The sequence below is a fragment of the Caretta caretta genome, chromosome 13, assembly GCF_965140235.1.
Source record: "Caretta caretta isolate rCarCar2 chromosome 13, rCarCar1.hap1, whole genome shotgun sequence".
Classification (NCBI taxonomy): Eukaryota; Metazoa; Chordata; order Testudines; family Cheloniidae; genus Caretta; species Caretta caretta.
In genome coordinates this window covers 20,193,366-20,213,475 of record NC_134218.1, presented here as the reverse complement: position 1 = coordinate 20,213,475, position 20,110 = coordinate 20,193,366, and the positions used below count along the sequence as shown (strand labels likewise).

Genomic DNA, 20,110 nt, shown 5'->3' with positions numbered 1-20,110 from the left:
CCTCACTACTGTGGGTAGCTACGCTGGCTTCCGTGGGATGTGCCACCGGCAGCTTACGCACGCTGGGGCCTCGTGGACACCCACGTAGTTACTCTGTTCGCCATTCCCCACCTCCAGTGGCAGTTGCCTTTTGACAAGGCAAGAGGGGGCGGCTGAGACCCAGGTGCAGCACCATCCGCATAGGCTAGGGCTGCGTGAAGCTGAAGCAGTCCCAGATTGCATGGATTGGGTGGGGACAGTGGCCAGGGGAGACCACAGCAGGAATAGGCAGCGACTGGGGACCCTGGGTGGATTCCAGCTGCGGGAGAGAAGGCAGCATGCAGGACACAGTGGCTGGGCGAACCTGGAAGAACATCCAGTGGTGGGAACAATAGCTAAAGCAAGAGAGGCGGGGATGCTGATCTTCCCCCCGCCCCCAACCCATGTGTCTCATCCAGAGAGGGGAGATCTCTGCACTGCAGGTTTTACAGCCACAGGGCTGCTCACAGGGGCACCCTCAGCAATTTTTTCACATGGGGTGCCCAACGCATGGTGCCTCAAGGGATTCCAGCTCTAAGTTTCTCCAACAAAACTCCCGCTCAGTGCAAGCAAACAAAATGGAATCACCCACGGAGCCCCATCACTCAGCCCTAGGCAAACCCCTCTCATGTCCGCCTCCCACGGGCACCCTGCTGCCCCTTTCCTGCCCGGCTCCCCCATGCAGGCACTCACTGCAGCTCCCTGCATTTGTAGCAAGGCTTGAAGCTGTCACTAAGTAAGCTCTGGGGGCAGAGCAGAGGGGATATGGGCTGCTGGAAGTGGGGTTGGGCCAGGCAGGCCCCTGGCGGGGAGAGCTGGCGCAGGAGCTGGTTCCCTGGTAGTGGTAAGGAGAAGCAGCACGGGCCACCCTACTGTCCTCTCAGGTTTGGCCCTCCAGCCCTCCGTCATGACAGGATGACAGGGCCAAATGTGACTGAGTGGCATTGTGACCTGGTGCATGGGGTCACAGTGCCCCATAGCTTTGGACCCATGGCCCCCCCATCATGACCTGAGTGGTGCTGCGACTCCCACGCACCGGGTCACAATGCTACTTGCTCCGTTTTGGCCCTCCCACCCCCGCCAGCCACTCACTACTCCCAGTAGTAAGCACTGTGTCTGTGCAGGACTGGACCCAAAGGTCCCTTTTCCAGGGCTCCAGCTCACATTCAGTACATCTGTCCTGTTCCTCTGCTCCCAGCAGCGCTAACTTGGGAGAGTGTCGCCGCAGAGCAGACAGACCCCATCCTCCAGCAGAGCGGGGAGAAGAAAGCCAGGAAGAGAAGTGGGAGTATAGCATTGATTGGAAGCAGACTGCAGCCAGTAGTTACACCTTCCCCAAGAAGATAGCATGCTTCACCGGGGAGGTGCCTCTCTTAGCTGAGGAATCAGTGAAGCAGACTTCAACAGCTGAATCCCAAATAAAGCAAAAGCATCAGCATTGTCTGCAATTAGTGCTAGATCATATCATGTGAGGCTTGTCTGGAAATGCCACCTGGAACTATTGCACAACCAGGAGACACATGGTGAAAACTCTTAATTCAAGGAGACTGAGGGGGAAATTGACCCCTGTGCAGAGGGTTTCCCCCAAGCTTAATGCAGATCTGTGGGCATTTTGCGCTGGGCTGAATTTTGAAAGTGCTCAGGGCTGGATTTTCAGGTGCTTAGCACCTAGCAGCTCCCACTGTGACGCTTCTAGCCAGATTTTCCACAGCACCAGCATGCTGAGCTTTTTCGAAAATCTGGCCCTTGTGTGAGTGGGCGATGTGCCCTCAGTTGCTTGTGTGCGGCTCGGGCTGGACTATCATGCCGCTCTCTCTGATTTCTTCGGGCAGGTTTGCTACTCATAAGGGGAAATAAATATGCGCAGTGAGCTGAGGCTGGGCTTGTGGATAGCTAATAAGAGTAATTGCGGCTGACTAAATAGTATATACGTGAGTCTAACGTCTCTTCCCCACCATCCCGCAGCCAAGCAGAGCCCCTCGCCAGCCCGTGTTAGTGTAAGTTAACTACCATTTTGCAAAATTGATTTGTACTGATTTGAGACTGAGTGTTAGTGAACATTTGACCCTTATTACAGATTTGTTTTAAGGACCTAATTTTAAGAAGCTGTGAAGTGTGTCACTAAGCAGGCGTGTCTCCCCCCTGTGGGGATGTGACTACAGAGGACTCATAATTACACTTAGCATCCATGTGTAGCAGCTTCTGTGGGGAAGATGGGTCAAAAGCAGGCCAATCATATGTATAAACAGACTAGGAACCTGTGGGACACAATTCAAGCCTTGTCTACAAGGGCTGTTTAGGCAGTTGTGTAGCTGCACTGGCACAAGCCCCTAGTGTAAACGCAGCGCACCAGCGCAAACTGTGATTTGCACCCGCGCAGCTTACACTGGTGTGCCCCACATCTACACTGTAGGTTTGCACCCATGTAGCTACACCAATGGCTAAAACCCCAAAGCAGACAAGGCCATAGGTGCCTTGCAAATGGCATATCACACGCTTGCATCCCTAACAGCTCCATTTTTTATTTTTTTTTTGGCTGCAGTGCTGTATCTTCCTTTCTCACCCTGCTCCCCCTTTGAAGGTACACTCTGTAAATCCTGCATATTCATCCTGGGATGCAGGATTAGTCTTCATGATCATTTCATACCCTTTGCTGAATGAAAACTACTCTGGGAACGTGCTGGATGCTGCCAGGCTGCAAAAGCATTTGATACAGAATGCAAAATGTACTACTCCCACCCTTAGATGGGGTTCCTGGGGGTCAGGAAAGATGCATATTCCGGGGGGAGGGGAGGCATCTCAGTTTGGCATCCCTCACCTGAACTCAATCACTTTGAAACCCCCCATGCCCCAAAGTACTATTGTCCTTGTTTTGTTTTTTGAAAAGGGGGAAGGAGGAACCACTACCAGGCAATAAATTACAGGCCACCCCAGATATTGCTCACCTTTAATCCTGCAGGGAAGGGGTGATGGGAAGCACCTGAACCAGGGACAGGAGAGTTGATTTTTTTTTTTAATCCTAGGTGTTTAATTTATAGCTAAAGAAATATTGTAATCACAGCTAACTACTCCAGCACTACTGGATGGGGGAAGGGGACTTTAAATGCATCACGTGTAACTAGACTGCATGGAAATCAATGAGTTCTGAAAGGAAGAGGTCTGTGGAATATAGCTATTCATTTCAAGCATACATTAAATCAGACTGTTAAATCAGCAGGTTGCTTTCAAGTACTGAAATAATGATTTGCCTAAATCAATTTATTTTGCAGCTTGAATTTCAGTGGAATCCATCTGGCATCTGCCGGGCAGTTTAGTGACTTCCTGGGGAGCATGGGTCCTGCACAATTTGTTGGTCGTCAGACCTTGGCCACCACCTCCATGGGTAAGGAACAGAAAGGCAGAGATCAGTTTAAAATGCATACTGTATGTATCACTCCCACAAGCCACCCACTAACCTGCCCAGCACCTCTCTTCCCATGCCCCTGTTCTCAGTTTGATAAAATGTGCTTGGCTGTTAGATTTTCTTGATTTGTGTCATCCCATTCTAGTTAATGCTATGTAAGCGGCAGCATTACCTGTCCCTCCGACACACTTCAAATACGAAAGGCAAGGTCAAGCCAAAATGGGCATCCTCTAAATGCATCTTGGGCGTCTTCACATTTCTCCGATGCGCTGAAGCACACAAACGCTCTAAGGATTTTCTTGTGGTGCATCACAACTGCATTTTCCAAAGAGGCCTCTAATTCTGGGGAGATTAGAGACTAGATGGCACTAGCCTGAGTCTCCACATCTGGGGTTAGAAGACCATAAGAGATCATTTTTGGAAATGTGGGCTTGAATCGCCCCAGAGTTACACCCCTCTAATGCTGTGATCGAGTAATGGAGGAGGGAAACAGGCACTTTAGGCCAGCATTTTTCTTGCAGTTGTTGCCAGTGCATGACATGAGGATTTTTTGAAACAGTTTAACAATCAGACTTGTTATGTAAAAGCCTTCTTGCTATCTGATTCTCTTCAATCATTTCCGGTTTGTTATGTAGGAGATGTGGAAATTGGTTTACAGGAGCGAAATGGACAGCTAGAAGTGGATATCATTCAGGCCCGAGGACTGACCCCCAAACCTGGATCCAAAACCCTTCCAGGTAGCGTGTTTCAGTCTGTTTGAAGTGACTCAGAGCCCACTGCACCCCTTCCTCCTGGAGCACTTGAGGACAGGTAGAATATTGACTCTGCCTGGAACAGAGAATGCCTTGCCCAGCTGGGAGCACATACTGTTTGTGCTTGCTTGAAAATACAGTTGGATAGAAAATCCTTTGCTGAAAACACCTCTTTTGTAATCATATTTGAAAAGTTTTATCCTGCCATTTCTAACATGAACCATTATGATTCTACTTTTTTTGACCATACATTTTTCTTTCAGCTGCTTACATCAAGGCATATCTACTAGAAAATGGAGTGTGCATTGCAAAAAAGAAGACAAAAGTGGCTCGAAAATCATTAGACCCCCTTTACAACCAGGTGTTACTGTTTGCAGAGAGCCCACAAGGCAAAGTATTACAGGTAAGAGCACCTCTGAGAAGAAGTGAGATGTCTTCTCCTCTCTGCACTCAGCCTCCACCAAAGTATACGGAGTTTAAGGAATCAGAGTAATTAACAGTAATGGGAAATATTTATGAATCAATAACTTATTGTACCAAACGCACTCAATCTGGATTTGACAAACATAGAGGAAAAATGTTGTTGTCCTCCTATTCAGATGGGTTCTTATTTGAAACCCTGTTGGGTTACACTGGCATGTGGTTCTACTGATAAAATGCCCATTTTTCTTCATTGCCAGGTACAAAGTAGCTAAAGAATCATGGAATGCAGCTTGTTTTCGTTGCTTATCTAGACTAAGAGTGATCTTCTAGATCCAGCTCCTGCTCAGATGTCTCCTCTGCATCTGCCTTTGTTCTTTGGCTGTGATACATATACTGCCCCATTATGGACACTTCCAACCTTTCTCCTTAGTTTTAGGGGGTAGAAAAGGTTTTGTACTGTTAATTCACATCCAAATTTATTACACACAAAAAATCCTGGCTGTTGATTGGCTGGCAACGTTGGAGTAATTAGTCTTAAAGTTTCTCCTGCTTATCTCTACTGAAGTGTGGAACATCGGTAGGGCCCTACCAAATTCACAGTCCACTTTGGTCAATTTCACGGTTATAGGATTTTAAAAATCATAAATTTCATTATTTCAGATATTTAAATCTGAAATGTCTTGGTGTTGTAACTGTAGGGGTCCTGTTCCAACTCTGAAGGCAGCAGCAGAGAAGTAGGGGTGGCATGGAATGGTATTATTGCCACCCTTACTTCTGTGCGGCGGCTGCTGGCGGGGTGCTGCCTTCGGAGCTGGGCACCTGGCCAGCAGCCACCGCTCTCCAGTCTCCCAGCTCTGAAGGCGGCATAGAAGTAAGGGTGGCAATACTGCAACCCCTCTACAATAACTTTGCGACACCTCGCCCACCACCCTCTTTTGGGGCAGGACCCCAGTTTGAGAAACGCTGGTCTCCCCCGTGAAATCTGCATAGTCTAGGGTAAAAGTACACAAAAGGCCAGATTTCACAGTCTGTGACACATTTTTCACAGCTGTGAATTTGGTAGGGCCCTAAACATTGGCTACCAATCACATCCCGCATGCAGATTAATTCATCCTGATTAGCTCCCTATCAGTCAGTAGCAGCTTCCTCTGAACTCATGTTGCAGCCAATTAGATTGCATATGCAGCTATCTGCTTTTTAACTGGCTCATCCTAGGTCAGGTTTCTTCTGGACCTCTCATTTAATCTGCCTGTCCGTTGTATTTATCACCCTGGTATCTAAGTGCCAAGCAAATTTATTTAGCACTACCCGTATCCAGTGATGAGCTGCCAAAATCTTAACAACGAGTTCCCCCCTCGCCCCACGAGGGGGTCGTTGCCCACCCCACCCCCTACGACCCCTGCCATCCACCCCTGTCCCCTGACTGCCCCCAGAACCGGGGCAGGAGGGTCTCGTGGGCCACCGTAGTGGGTGCCCACCCCACTCCTAAAAGCCAGAGGCACCTGCCGGGGGGCGAGGTGGGGAGTCCCAGAGGTGCTTACCTGGGACAGCTCCCAGGAATCATCCGGCAGGTCCCTCTGGCTCCTAGGGGCGGGGAAGCATAGCTAGGGGGGAGCAGGGGGAGCGGCTGCTCCCCCACTGATCACCTCAAAAGTGGAGCCTTAGGCGCCAACTTCCTGGGTGCTCTGGGTCTGGAACACCCATGGGGAAAATTTGGTGGGTGCAGAGCACCCACCGGCAGCTCCCCACCCTGCACCCGGCCCCAGCTCACCTCCCCTCCCCTCCGCCTCCGCCCCTGAACGCACCGCCCCCCCCCCCCCCCCGGCTTCCCGCGAATCAGCTGTTCGGTGGGAAGCCTGGGAGGGCTGAGAAGCAGGCGGCGGCTTCACCCTCAGGCCGAGGGTGGCGGAGGTGAGCTGCGGTGGGGAGCGGATCCCCTGCGCGCCCCCCCCCAGCTATCTGCTGCGGTGCGGGCAGCCCTCCTCGCACCCCACCCTCCCCCCTGCCCCAGCTCACCTCCGCCTCCCTGGGCCTGAGCCTTGCTTCTCAGCCTGCTCCAGCTTCCTGCGCGAACAGCTGATTCATGGGAAGCCTGGTGGGGGGGGGGCAGAGAAGCAGGCGGCGGCTTCACATTCAGGCCGAGGGTGGCGGAGGTGAGCTGGGGCGAGGAGCGATTCCCCTGCGCCGCCCCCCCGCCCCGGGTTACCTGCTGTGGTGCGGGTGGCCCTCCTCGCGCCCCCCTGCCCGAGCTCACCTCCACCTCACTGGGCCTGAGCGAGAAGCCGCAGCCTGCTTCTCAGCCTACCCGAGCTTCCTGCGTGAACAGCTGATTCACAGGAAGCCTGGGGGGCAGAGAAGCAGAGCGGGGCGGCGCGTTCAGGGGAGGAGGCGGAGTGAAGGTGAGCTGGGGCCGGGGGTGGGGCGGGGAGCTGCCGGTGGGTGCTCTGCACCCACCAAATTTTCCCCTTGGGTGCTCCAGGGGATTTAGAAGCCCTTTTAGAACTGGTTGTCCGTCGCGGAACAACCGGTTCGAAAAGGGCTTCTAAATTTAACAACTGGTTCTAGCGAACCGGTGCGAACCAGCTCCAGCTCACCACTGCCCGTATCCAAGGGAGGTGGTCTCTCTCTGCCTCCCCACAGTGCTAGGTTTCCCTGCTTCCTATTCTCTCTCTGCTCCTTTTCTCTTTCTCCCTTGTTTTCTCATTTTTTTGTTCTTCTTATGTCCCATCATCCCAGCCATCGAACTCCCATGGGTACAATGTGTGTTACTGGGAAAATGTGTTAGCAAAAACGTGGGGCTTGCAGTTTGCTAGGAATATGATTGGGTTTTGCTCAGCCTGTTTTCCTCTAATAAGGATGTCCACAGCTGGGACCCTGCTGCAGAGAACACTCGGCCTCCAAGGGCTCCGGAATTGCACCCTGAGCTTCCCCATCCAAATTGCTCCTCTGGCATGCAGCATCCTGATGGCTCAGGGATGCTGGTCAGACAGCCATTCAGGTAGCTAGATCCAAGCCCAGGAAGAGTTATGTAAATCATAAGGAATTTTAACTCAATCCAAAAAGGAGAGGAAGCCAGTGGAGTATAAGGCAAATCTGTGGGATATGCTTCTATCAGCTTTTGTTCTTCGGAGATGCATTGTCACATGCTGTACAAGGTACAGCTGCTCTGTGGCTTTCATGTTTGCATCCAAGTAGAGTGAGCTTCAACAACTTACCCTGGATCACAGTGGCTAACTCCTCATCTGAGAAGAAAGGGTACCTTCTCCTGGCCAGTGTAAGGTGGGAGGGTGTCCATGTCACTGTCGCCATGAGAAGTGATGAGTCCAGCATAACCCAACACAGTGCAGGATCATGATTATCGTAGTCTGCATGTCCTCAACCTCCTCTTGAAATTTTAGTGTTTTTAAAAAAACAACCAACCCACACCCACCAGATGCACATAAGAGATTCATGGCCATAGAGAACCAGCTGCTTCTGTGGAAAACATTGAGGAAGTATCCAACATTCTGTATGCTGATTTAAACTCCACCCATGTGTCTGACAAGATAGATGTTGGCCTTAGTCGGCAGTCACCTCTCCAGTCAGTAATTCTTGATGATCGATGGCTGTGCAGGACAGCCCATGGCACATGTCATTTAGACACCTTGTGCCCAGCTACAACCATAAGTGCTGACTGGGGCAATGAAAACTATTTGCAAACAAAAAGTAACTAAACACAGGCAACAGAACGATGCCCTCTGAGATGTTTCACTTAGCTGGGGAATAGCCCAGGTAGCTGGCTCTTAGCAGGAGAGCAGTACTCAGGGAATGACATACACTGAGCTAGCAGGGTGGGATCCTTGGACAGAACTCGTGGTTCTGCTATTCCCAAGCCCACTCCACTTGAATTATGTAACTTAAAAAAAAAGCAGCTTAATGTCTCATTGTAGCTTATTCAAAGAGAATAAAAACAGGGGCTGAATTCTATGCTAATTTATACCCCAGCCAAACCACTGACTTCAGTGTCTAGCTCCCCTGAATTCTAGCTCTCTGAATAATCATTTGACTTAATTTGGCATGTATCTTCTCCCCTCCCCATTACTGATACCTTACAGGTGAGGCAGCAGCTCTGCCCTGAGAAAGCTGCACTATTCTGCTAATACAGAGACTATGGGAGGAAGCTGGAAGCTGCTAGGGATTAGCCAGATGGCACCATTCATCTTCAGTTATCATCATCATCACGCTCATCCTCTCCTCTGCAGAACCGAGGCCTCACTCTGAGGTCACAGATCACCTCTGTCTTGAACCAAATGGGACCATTTTGATTGTGTACAAGCTTCCAGTTTGTTTGTTTGTTTTTCACTGCGATGGCCCTTGCTGCACCTGTTGTACCATCCATTGCATCGTAAGTGTGATTCTGCTTTCACCGCCACCTGTGTCCTTGTCAGCCCTTTTTTCATTAGGTCTCCCTTGTAGTCTTGGAGACTTTCTTCCCCCTGTCTGTTCTCCTTTCTCTCCATGTAACTCCAAGCATGCATCCTGTATTGCAGAGCTAGTTTGCTAATCCGTAGCTTCTGGCCTGTTCTCCGGGTGAGTAACCATGGGTCAACACCATATGTTATGTTTCACAAGGCCTGGATGCAAAAGCAAATATGGAGCTTGCTCTTGATGCTGCTACTTAGTCCTCTGACAGCTAATGTCTAACCATGGTTTTCCAGTTCAGTGGACCCATTTCTGCCATCTCTCTCAGCAGGCCTCTTCTGTGACATTCAGTCTATTCAATTTCCGCTCTAATGCTTGCACAAAAGATCACTTAAAATACTTAAATATTGATATAAACAAGTATACTGCCCCCTGAATTACAATGTGATGAAACTTGCATGAACATCTGATCCACGTACAGGATGCTTGCACAGGAGAGACTTCTGAGGGAGCTTAAGTGCCTAGAATATTTGTATTTTTATAATTGTCACTTATTCCTTTATCTGTCACCCTTCGTTGCATTGTATAGTATCTTACTCCAGGAGTCATTCCACTGAATCCTGTCTGAGTTGTCCTGGTACTGCTCAATGTGAGTGTATCAGAATCTGGCCCTTATTTTAGCAGATCCAAACGCATCTAAAATCACTAGACTTTCCCCCCGATTCTTCCACTCCTAAAAAAGGCTTAAATGACTCAAACAGTTTGAAGGAGAAATGAGCATCTGGTCTTGTTCGTGTGTCAAGCTTCAGGCTAATGCAAAACTAAAAGAAAAATAGACTATATGGGGCCAGATTGTTCCTCTAGATCCACACTTGATTTGCAGACCTCCTGTCTCTTCTCACTGTTACTAAGGCGGGGAGTTAATTGAGCTCTGGCTGAAAGATTCAGCTCTAAGAATGAATTCACTATTTTTTAAAAATTCTTTTTTGCTGAGATTCTTGTTAATGGGATTGTGCCAATCAGCTGGCAGGATCAGGGCCTAACCAAACAAGGGTAGGTGACAGGAAGTACTGGTATCCCCATTTTACAGATGGGGAAATAAGGCACAGAGACTTGATGTCCCTGTCCAATGTTGCAGGGTTTGTTACAAATTCTGCAGAATATTTAAACCTGAGACAAAATACACACACACACTTGAGAGCGCTCACATTTTTTTTTTCTGGGGAGAAAACAAATCTTACAATATTAAGCTTTGCAAAACCATATAAAACCATAAACTTGGGGCCTAATAGACGCAGTCGGTGATTTTGTAGCACAAGCCCAACACTTTTTTTAAAGTCTCTTATTTTATTTTGAATGGGATGTGGCAAGGTGTGCAGATTTAGGACTGTATTTTCCATGATGTAAAAAGTGGATGTCTGATCCGTAGCCCATAAAAGTCCAGGGGAGTCTTTGGATTTACTTGAGTGGGCTTTGGATCTGGCTCAGTGTGAATATCTTTATCTTTTTCAAAAACTAAAGTATGAATCTCCTGGTGCTCTTTACTTGAGAACTAACTGTGGTCCCACCTCTCATTTCCAAGGTGATAGTCTGGGGGAACTATGGACGCATGGAGCGCAAACACTTCATGGGAGTTGCCAGGGTTCTCTTGGAAGAACTGGATTTGACAACTTTAGCAATTGGCTGGTACAAGCTTTTCCCTACCTCCTCGATGGTAGATCCCACTACAGGTCCACTTCTGCGCCAGTCTTCACAGCTTTCCTTGGAGAGCACAGTGGGACCCTGCTGTGACAGGTCTTAATGAGCAAGGAAGGGGGGAACTGCTTCTGTTTTTTAAACATGCTGTCAAGGTTTTGTTTGCTGGAACTCTGACCTCAAGTGCATTGCATGTTCAATCAGTTCTTGAGGAGCTGGAAGAGTGACCTTAGACAGAAGATAAGGGGGAGGGCCGTATGCCCTCTCAATCCAAGTAGCAGGTGCCATGGGGCATGAGTCCTAGTTGTGAAATTTATACATACACCTCTTGTTTCACTTCTCTGGCTGTCATTCATGCACCCCTGTTTCAGATCAGTATTAACCCTAAAAAATTGCAGCAATGTTTTTTTGAGCAGGGGAAGATATTTTTCTTAATTTTGTTTTAGAAATTCATAAAATACAGGTTTTGTGGGGTTTTATGGTTTTGTTTTGGTTTTGGGGTTTTTTTTGGTGATGCCTGAAAGATTGGAAAGCAAACATCTGATCTGAAAAGAGCAGGAATTGACTGTTTAACTGGATTTTTGTTTTTTATAAGATCTATCTCCTTAAAAATCATAAAAAAAAGAAAAGAAAAAAGGAACTGTGCGTTTAGAAAAAATTCCACATCCAAGAATCACGTTAGCTATAAAACGATTGTTGCCATGGTTTTAAACTGTGCCAAATTACCAGCAAGTGTCTTTAATACAGTACTTGGCGAACACTGCTGCTGAAGCACGTTCGATGGGAATACAAGTGGAGTACGCTTTCGTTAGACCGGACAGTTCTAATGGAGGAGGCGAGCTAACAAATTAGCTGCAATTTTGGTCACTGGAAATGTGAGTCAAACATCAGACTTGCAGTTTGAGATGTGATTTACTAGCACATTGTCAGATACGATGTTTCACAATTTACAAACCCCCTTAGTTTTTGCTGCTCATTCCTCCATCATGGTGGTTTCTAGCTTCTGCATTCTGTTCCTTCTTTCTGGGTACATATCTTGTGAAGTGCCACCTTCCTCTGCTAACATGCTGTACTGTGGACTGACCTGAAATAATACCGTTTTACTCTACTACAGGAAAGGAGATTTCCTTTCTTGACAGGGTGTAGCAAAGAGAAACCTCCGTTTGCCACCCAAGAAGGAGTGCTAATGAGCACATGCCCCTCCTCACTTTAAAAAAAGAGTTGTGTTGCTTAATGCAATCCCATTAACACACAGGCATTGTCAAGTGAACCGAAAGAGAAGGATGCCTTCCCCAGAGTACAGGCACAGGAGAGCGGTTGGGGAAATCTACCAGACATAGTAGTCACAGCATGTATATTTTGTTGATTTAAGAACAGCAAAAAGGCACATCAGGTGTTAATTGTAGAGCAAATCCTGTAGGTTAATGCAGTAAAGAGAAGTACTGTACTGTACATTCGATCAACTGCTAAGCAGAGAGCAGCTTTCTCAAACAGTACCATGTGCTAGATTAGTCGGGGTATTTCTCTAGATCATTCAGGTGATTCAAAATCTTATGCTTGGAGACACCCATTCCCCAAAACTGTGGAGCATTTTTAGGAGTCTGGAGTATCTCAAAGAGTTCGTGGCAGTTAAGCTTTTTCTACTAGGGGTTTTTCCTCATAATTTTTAATGAAGACTTGACTGCTGTCTCAAAGTGGTTTGCTATTCTAGGTGCAAGGGAGTATTTTGTTCTGTGATTTAAGAACCTGAGGTCCCATGTAATGTTTAGGAGCCAATGGATTCTTGACCTGTCACTGCAATGCACTGACAGCTTCTCCATGCAGACCACAAATAAGTAAGAATAAAGCATCGAGTTGTATAAGATGGAGAACTTAGCTGCTTATTGTTATATCTTATCCGAGGGACTTAAAATTATTCTGAAATAATTACAGAATAGTAGCAAAAATAATGGACCCAATAATATGCTTTGTAAACATTGATGTAATGTGTGGGGGAGGGAGAGTACATAAACCTGAGAATTTTAAGAGTCTTAAAGTGGCAAAAGCTCCAACATTTCAGTCTGATCTCTTAATTTCATTCGACAAATATGTCTCTAGCCTCAGTCTAAATTATTTTTTCTAACTGTATTAGGCAATTTCTATATACTAGCTAAAGAAAGTTTGTTGCATGCTGATCAAACTATGTTGTGGCTCTATTTTTAAAAAAAGCACATTTACCGTAATTCAAGTCAACACCTTTTCCTCTTGGTATGTAATAAGTACTAGGCAATATTGTACAATATGTGTATGAACTAGATTAGATTAGGTAGATTTAGTGGTTTGTAGCACTGGATCTTTTAATAACTATGTCTTTAAAAGGACTATGGAAAAATATAAATACATTCCAAACCTGATAACTGAATGACAGGGGTTTTATCTTCAGTTACTTTGAAAATTTTATATGGGTATTTTGTTTGGATACTATTTACCTGTATAACAAGTTAGTAACATTTTATCTGTGTCCAGTAAGAGGTATGCAGTGTTTTTCCCAAATCTTTTTAATTGGGAGTGGGAGGAATTAAATATGCCAGAAAGCATCTCAAGAAATCTCCTTTTGGGATTAGCAGTTGGAAAGCTCGATTCCTCCATGAATAGCAAATTCCACATTTTGGGGTCCCACTTCCTCCAAAAGCTCTCCAAACTCAAATGTGATTAGTTTAGTTAAATATAGGACTATTCAACTCTATAGACTGTCTTGTTTGTGTTTTTAATCACATTAAAAGGTCACTGTCAGGTTAAAACTTCTATTTTTAAAAATATATATTTTCTTTTCTCTGTTATTTTATTAACACCAGAAATTATTACAATTGAAAACTATGTTAACCATCTATTTTATGCTGTTTTGCTTATCTTCTGCATTTCTCACAACTTGGATAGTGATAATCAGTTTCATTGTTTCTTGTGCGCGAGGGAAATGCTACAGTGTCTGGGTTTCATACACTCAAGGATTGTATTTACAGCAAATACAAAATGTTTTTCACTGGGATTAAAACAAAACAAATCACAGAAACCCTTCTAATGGTTCACAATCAAAGAGCTTAAGGCCAGGGGAACCATTATGATCATCTACTTTTCTAGCAAAACCTCCTGCATGCCTCAAGTGGGATAATTTCACCCAGTACTTCCTGCACTGAGCTCAATAACATAGTTATAGAGAAAATCTTGTAGCTAGCTATCCTGTCTTGATATAAGGACTCCAAGTGATGGAGAGTTCAACAGGGTCTTACGCTTGGAAAAGCTGATTTTTGCAAAACCAAACTTTTTGCTCAGATTTAACCTGACAGTGTCTAAGATAATGTGATATGGTAGCTCTAACTTCTGCTCTGGTCACTTTGAGTTTGTTAAAGTAGCAGTTGACTACAGCATTTAGCAGTTGACTAGAGCGGCTAGCATCTGAAACCTGAACAAAGGTCGACTTGTAAAAGACAAAACAGTTGTTTTGTGTCTTAAATCTAGGTGTTAATTATGTTTTGTTTTTAAGCAAAGGAACTTATAATGTTTTTGATCTGTTTCAGAATAGCAGCTGTGTTAGTCTGTATTCGCAAAAAGGAAAGGAGTACCTGTGGGACCTTAGAGACTAACAAATTTATTTGAGCATAAGCTTTCACGAAAGCTTATTCTCAAATAAATTTGTTAGTCTCTAAGGTGCCACAAGTACTCCTTTTCTGTTTTTGATCTGTGAGTAAAGATAAGGGGTGGGTATGGGGACAGATTGTTGTGTGCCGAGCACAGGGCTAATTCTCCATTTCTTGCCTACCTAAAGCTACCCTTAGCGTTCATGGGAGGTTCAGTTGCAAAAGGAACGGGGGATCAATCCCTAGATGTTACCTTGTTTGCTATCTATCCTTTTGCTTTAAGGAAGTGATGATGGTTACATCACTAAGGGCAAAATGACCTTTTCCCAATGGGAATGCCATGAACAAGGAGAGCAGAATATTAGAACCGAGACCTATTGTACAGATTTCCCGTTTGTAGTGTGAACACACTGAAGTTGTGACTATGTGATCACTCCTGACTTCTTCAGGCAAAAGTGTGATTTTTCAAATCTCCTGGTGTTGCTTTCTCCTTGCCCTAATCCAGCTGGCATGATATAGAGACAAAACAAGGTGCTGATCATGTAGTTGAATCCATTGATTCAGATTCTAGCACCTCCATTGATCCAAACATAAGGGTTTGTCTGTGTGGATCCAGTTGCAGGATCAGGGCTAAGCAAATTTTGGGCCGCCCAACCTATGCATCCCAACTTCTTGGCAAAGGATTTTTGAAGGAAAATCACAGAGAATCACAGATTGTTTGAGTGACTATATATATATATATTTAATGTTCTTAATTACTGGATCCTTTATCAAGGTACTGTTTAAAAATTGTAAAAATTTCTGGAGTCAGAATGTCACAAGTTCTGGAAGGAACTATTTATAATGTTGAAGCAATTAGCAGAATCTCGACCTAAGCATGTTTGGTAATGTGTGGACAGCAAGACAACTTTTTATGAAATTCATTTGAAGTTAGTTTATTATACACTGTTATTAATATTTTAAAACAGGAGAAATATTTTTCTTTAATGATTTTTAACCAACATAATTTAGCATTTTCAAAAATGTTTTATGCTCTTGGTATGAAGTTTACTCATTCTTTTGATTCATATGTTCCATGTTATATTTTATCAACTTAAAAAAAAACCGCACATGTAAATAATTACCAGGAAAGAGTCCTATAGAACATTCTGTAAACTGATCATTAAATTGTTAGAAATATGTTACTGTTCATAAAGTCTCAGCTGCTATCCAAGCCTTTGTTGAAGAAATTGATGTTGTATTTTCAAGATGAAAACTACTTAGCTAGTTTTGTCATAACCCTGTATTCTGTATAAAAATATTTTATAAAGAGAGTCTAAATAGGCTAACGAGCAATAATATATTCCATTTAATGTGCACAGATTGTGACTTGCAGGATGTAGTACATATTGGTGATAACAGTAGATAATTGTCTTCATTATTAATTACATCACTTCTGAAAAGATCCATATTACTTTAGAATATATGGTTAATAAAAATGAAGATTGGCCTATTGCCATGTGAGAAACGTTCATTACAATATAGACAGACTCTGGGAAAACAAATTTGCTCATTGACAAAAGATCTTCTTTGATGAAGAATGAAACACAGCTGTAGGTGACTTCATACTACAGTTTTTAAAACACTTTGAGTATAAACTTTATGAATATTTCAGTCTCCCTGATTTTCTTGGAATATTTGGAATTTGTAACTTGATGAGACTGTTTTTCCACTGCCACTGCAGCCCCCACCATTGCACAGAGCTTTCCATGCTGGGGTTATGCCAACTCTGCTCTCTAGCTGCCTGTTTCATTTAGAATATCACAGGCAAACTAAAGGGAGATTTTTCTGAGTAGTGTATTGAGCTGTTCGTTGAAGGCGCTGAGGGGAGGGGGTAGAAGGGTGTTGTCCCTTTCATTTATGGTATTTGTCCATTTAAAAATTCCACCCAAGATGGAGAGAGAAGGGTTGATTTAATGACTTTCCAAGCTGTCAGGAACAGGATCTACTAGATTTTAAGAATGTTTTAACTTTAAATTCAAGATATAATGCATCCAATAAAATTTAGACCTCAAAAGAGAATCTAAGATCAATCCATGTAGATTTCGCAGGCCATTGGGTACTTCATGAAGAAATCCCTACGTTGATTTAAAAATTGCCAAGCTGCTGCCGAGGTAGACTGCAGAACCTGACAGAATAATACTGGGACCTCTAACCACTAGTGGAACATTAACTAGCTATTGTTTGGGCAGTGTCTGGAAGATGTAAAGAGCTTTGTAATGCAAAGTACCATGGTTATATTGTTCAAAAGATACATACATTATAGCAGCTATACTTAAAAAGATGAAGGGCCAAATTCAGACATAGGGTAAGCATGTAAAGTGGAGTTGTATGCATGTGCACCAGGGCTGAATTTGGGCCAGACACGAAAGGGGTTTATTGAAAGAGTCTATATTTACACACAAAGTATACTGCATGCTAACTGGGAAAATAACATCCAGGAGAGAATTCCTTGTAGCTTTAGTTTCATTTAATGCAGGATAGCTGCTGAAAACAAGGGGGAGGCAGAGAGGAGACAACGCTCTACAGAGCACCAGCAAATACAGTTTAGGACCTAACTGTTCTTCCCTTTGTGACTTACCATATCTAGAAATGCAGCCAAAGCTAGAATATTTTAACAGTTGGACTTTGCATTTACGTAGTATGCTGTGCACAATGTGTGGCTGTGAAACGGGCTCACCAGTGAGAGAAGGGCTTATCTGTTGTAGGCCAGGTCCTGGGACCTTGTATAGGATTCAAGGGGCAGCCCAGCGCTGGGGACGAAGTCCACCCACCATGCAGTGAGCAGCAGCCTATCAAAGGGACCAATCCTGCAGTCTTTACTCAGGCAAGATCCCCACTGTAGCCAAGCTCTGTTGGCTCAGTAAAGGCTGCAGCACAGGACTCTAGGGGCCATATTTGTAAAGGCATTTAGGCACCTGAAGAGTGAGATAGACACCTAATGTCTAACTCCCATCGGTGCTTAATAGGATCATTTTAGGCACCTAAAAACTTTTAAAATTTGGCCTGAGCTGGTTACATTTCTGATGTACCAAAACCCAGTTTCCTGTTTCACTGAATCGTTCTAAAACCGAATGTTGTTTTGAAATATTTAGAGGATGGAAACAGAGTGAATTGTACAGGGGGGGAAATCCAGGCCAGAGAACATGAAAAGATCGCTGCTGTTAGCTAGCTCCTAACCCACCATGAAACCAGTGACCATTTCTAATGCCCCAAGGGCAGAACTACAGGGGAGAAATAACCAGCAAGCTAGTTAAAATGTGTAGCCCTGGCCTCCTCCCTGCGGGAACTGCTGTTACCCCAAAGCGGGCTGAGAATGCAAGGCTGCAGGGCACCTTCATCCTTGGGATCAAAGCTGGAGGCAGCTTCTTGCAAAACAGTTTCAAATTTAAAAAGCATAGGGGGATGCACTGCCCCATGGGTGAATGAACCGGAGCCAACTGCAGCGCCCCCACGGTAGGTCTGTATGCAGATCAATGGCAGGATCTTCCCCAGTACCTGCCATTGGGGTCAGTATTAATGGGAGACAGGAGCATCTAGCAAATATAGCACTGATTCCATAGGCTCAAATGCCATGCAAATGAGAAGGGGTTAAAGTAGATTGAAACCTGGGGGGGGGGGGGGGGGGTGCTCTCTCACTCTGTTTTTTGTTGTGCTCCCCCACCCGCACTTTCCCTGTGGGAAATTTGCTTTTGGGCTCAGATGCTCACCCCAAAATCCCCAGATCTAGGTCCCAAACCTTATTCCAAATGGGCGGGAAGAGTAGGGGCTGACCATGGTTCCAGCTAGGGCCCACTGGCCGGGAGTACACCTTTCCCTGGGGACTAGCTCTGCAGCCAGAGCCTGCCAGCCTGGGGCATGAGACCAGAACAGTGACACAAGGCACACCTTCCCCCCTAGGGCTGACCTCACTGCCAGCATCCTTGCAGTGGGCCTGATCTACTCTGGGACATCACACCCCTGGTTTTTCAGTACCTGTGCAGTTGTTCCAAGCAGGGCTGGGTGATTCAGGGGTGGAGACAGCAGTGGCAGCCTACTGTGGAGTTTACCCTGTTGGTAGTACTAGTGCAGCTGCTTAATGTTCTGCGCAGAAAAACCAAGTGCAACATTCCCTAGTGTGTGTATGTGCTCGCTCATGGATCAATCCTGCTGCAGCCGCTATGCAAATGGCCCCACTGACTCGTCAAGTAAGGATTATCTATGGGAATAAGTGCTGCAAGATCTGACCCTTAATCTAGGATTAAGGATTCAATGATTGCTGGGGATAATTAAATGTCTCAGAAGTATCCAACATTCTCTGTTCATAACCAGCAAGGAGCCCCAGGGTTCCATTGCCTCACTCCTATTGGCTTTCAGTGGCCTCTACTTGCAATTTGTGTCTTTGCAACTCTCCTCTCTGTATTTTTCCTAAATGTAATGGACATGAGTCAGTTAAATCTTAGCCATGATGTCACTGCAGGGGAGGAGAGAGTACACTGATCACTTGTATACAGCTAGAAGGCTGGCATCCCATTTCTCTGTGACTCAGAGAGGGTCCCTTTTCCAATGTTCCCACATTTCATTGTTTGCAAGGTGTATGGACTCCCCTGGCTGGAAGCCTTTGCAGCAGACTGTACTGTCCATACTAATGCTGTAGTACGTGAAGTGAGGTGTAGCTCTTGGTGCAAAGTGTTCACCACATCTCATTGGAGAGTCAGTTCTAGTGAAGGGAGGATTCTCCTGTACTTTTTTTCTGTCTGTAGGTTTTATTCAGACAATATGTGACAATTGAGTGATTTACAATTCAGTGTTAAGCTAAAGGACAAATGTTGATAATGGTGACAATAAAAAAAATTTTTTTTTTGCATCTGAGGTTTTTAATTGCATCAGTTCGGTTCCCAGACATGTTGCTACAAGAGATTTCCCACGCTAAAGCCCCGAATCACCTTTTCCTTGTCCCATTAAATCCTCACTGCCTAAATGGTTACTGGACGGCATGGACTGACTCAGATTCATCATAGGTGATAAGCTTGGAAGAACTCTGATGACCCACTAGTCTCACCCCTTGCTTCAAGCACAAATTGCCCTATACATTCCTTCCATCTAATCAGGCCTTGAACACCTATAGTGACTGGAGCATAATTAACACAAATAGCTTGTTGCTTGACTTCACTTAAATATCTGAACCCAAAGCCCTCTTTTCAGGCTGTTCTCTTACTAAAAGCTACTGTGACCAATAGTTTACATTTAGAAACAAAGGATCAATTAAAGATTAAGACCCTCTTGCCCAGTGGGTTGAGAGCAGAAATGCCAAGAGATGAACATGCCCATACAAGAGCTACCTCCAGAAGAAAATAGAGTTTAAGGCCAGAAGGGACCATCAAATCATCTAGTCCAACCTGCTGTCTTGCACAAGCCATTTCATTTCCTCCAGATACCTCTGTGATAGGTTAGACCCCACTTCTGGGATGCCACCTGATTTAATGGGGTTTCATGGAGTCCCTTCTGCTCCCCCAGCCTGGATTCCCTCTCCCTGATTGCTGATGTAGGCTCTCTCTCTCTCTAAGTCAGCTCTGTGTGAGAGGATTCATCCAGCACTCACCTGCACACTCCCTTTGGGGAATAAACCCAAAATAATACTGTCTTGCAGTGTACAGAAAGATCTGCACAGTGCAAGCTCATAAAAATTTGCTCTCTTCCTCAATGTGAAGAGAGATATGCACAACTTCTTGCCCCCCCCCCATTAGAAATTGCACAAACTAGGTTTAATAATAAACAAACGTATT

At 45.2% G+C, this 20,110-nt stretch overlaps 1 protein-coding gene across 1 annotated transcript in view; it reads left to right on the top strand.

The window, feature by feature from the left end:
- The window catches only part of RIMS4 (regulating synaptic membrane exocytosis 4), a 90,145-nt gene extending 70,954 nt beyond the window's left edge, over positions 1–19,191 (top strand). The window contains exons 3-6 of the mRNA XM_048819639.2: positions 3,288–3,400; positions 4,057–4,158; positions 4,437–4,576; positions 10,580–19,191. Coding sequence (XP_048675596.1) covers positions 3,288–3,400; positions 4,057–4,158; positions 4,437–4,576; positions 10,580–10,798 — 574 coding nt within the window. The 3' untranslated portion in view covers positions 10,799–19,191. The remainder of the gene's footprint in view (positions 1–3,287; positions 3,401–4,056; positions 4,159–4,436; positions 4,577–10,579) is intronic.
- The last annotated feature ends 919 nt before the right edge of the window (positions 19,192–20,110 follow it).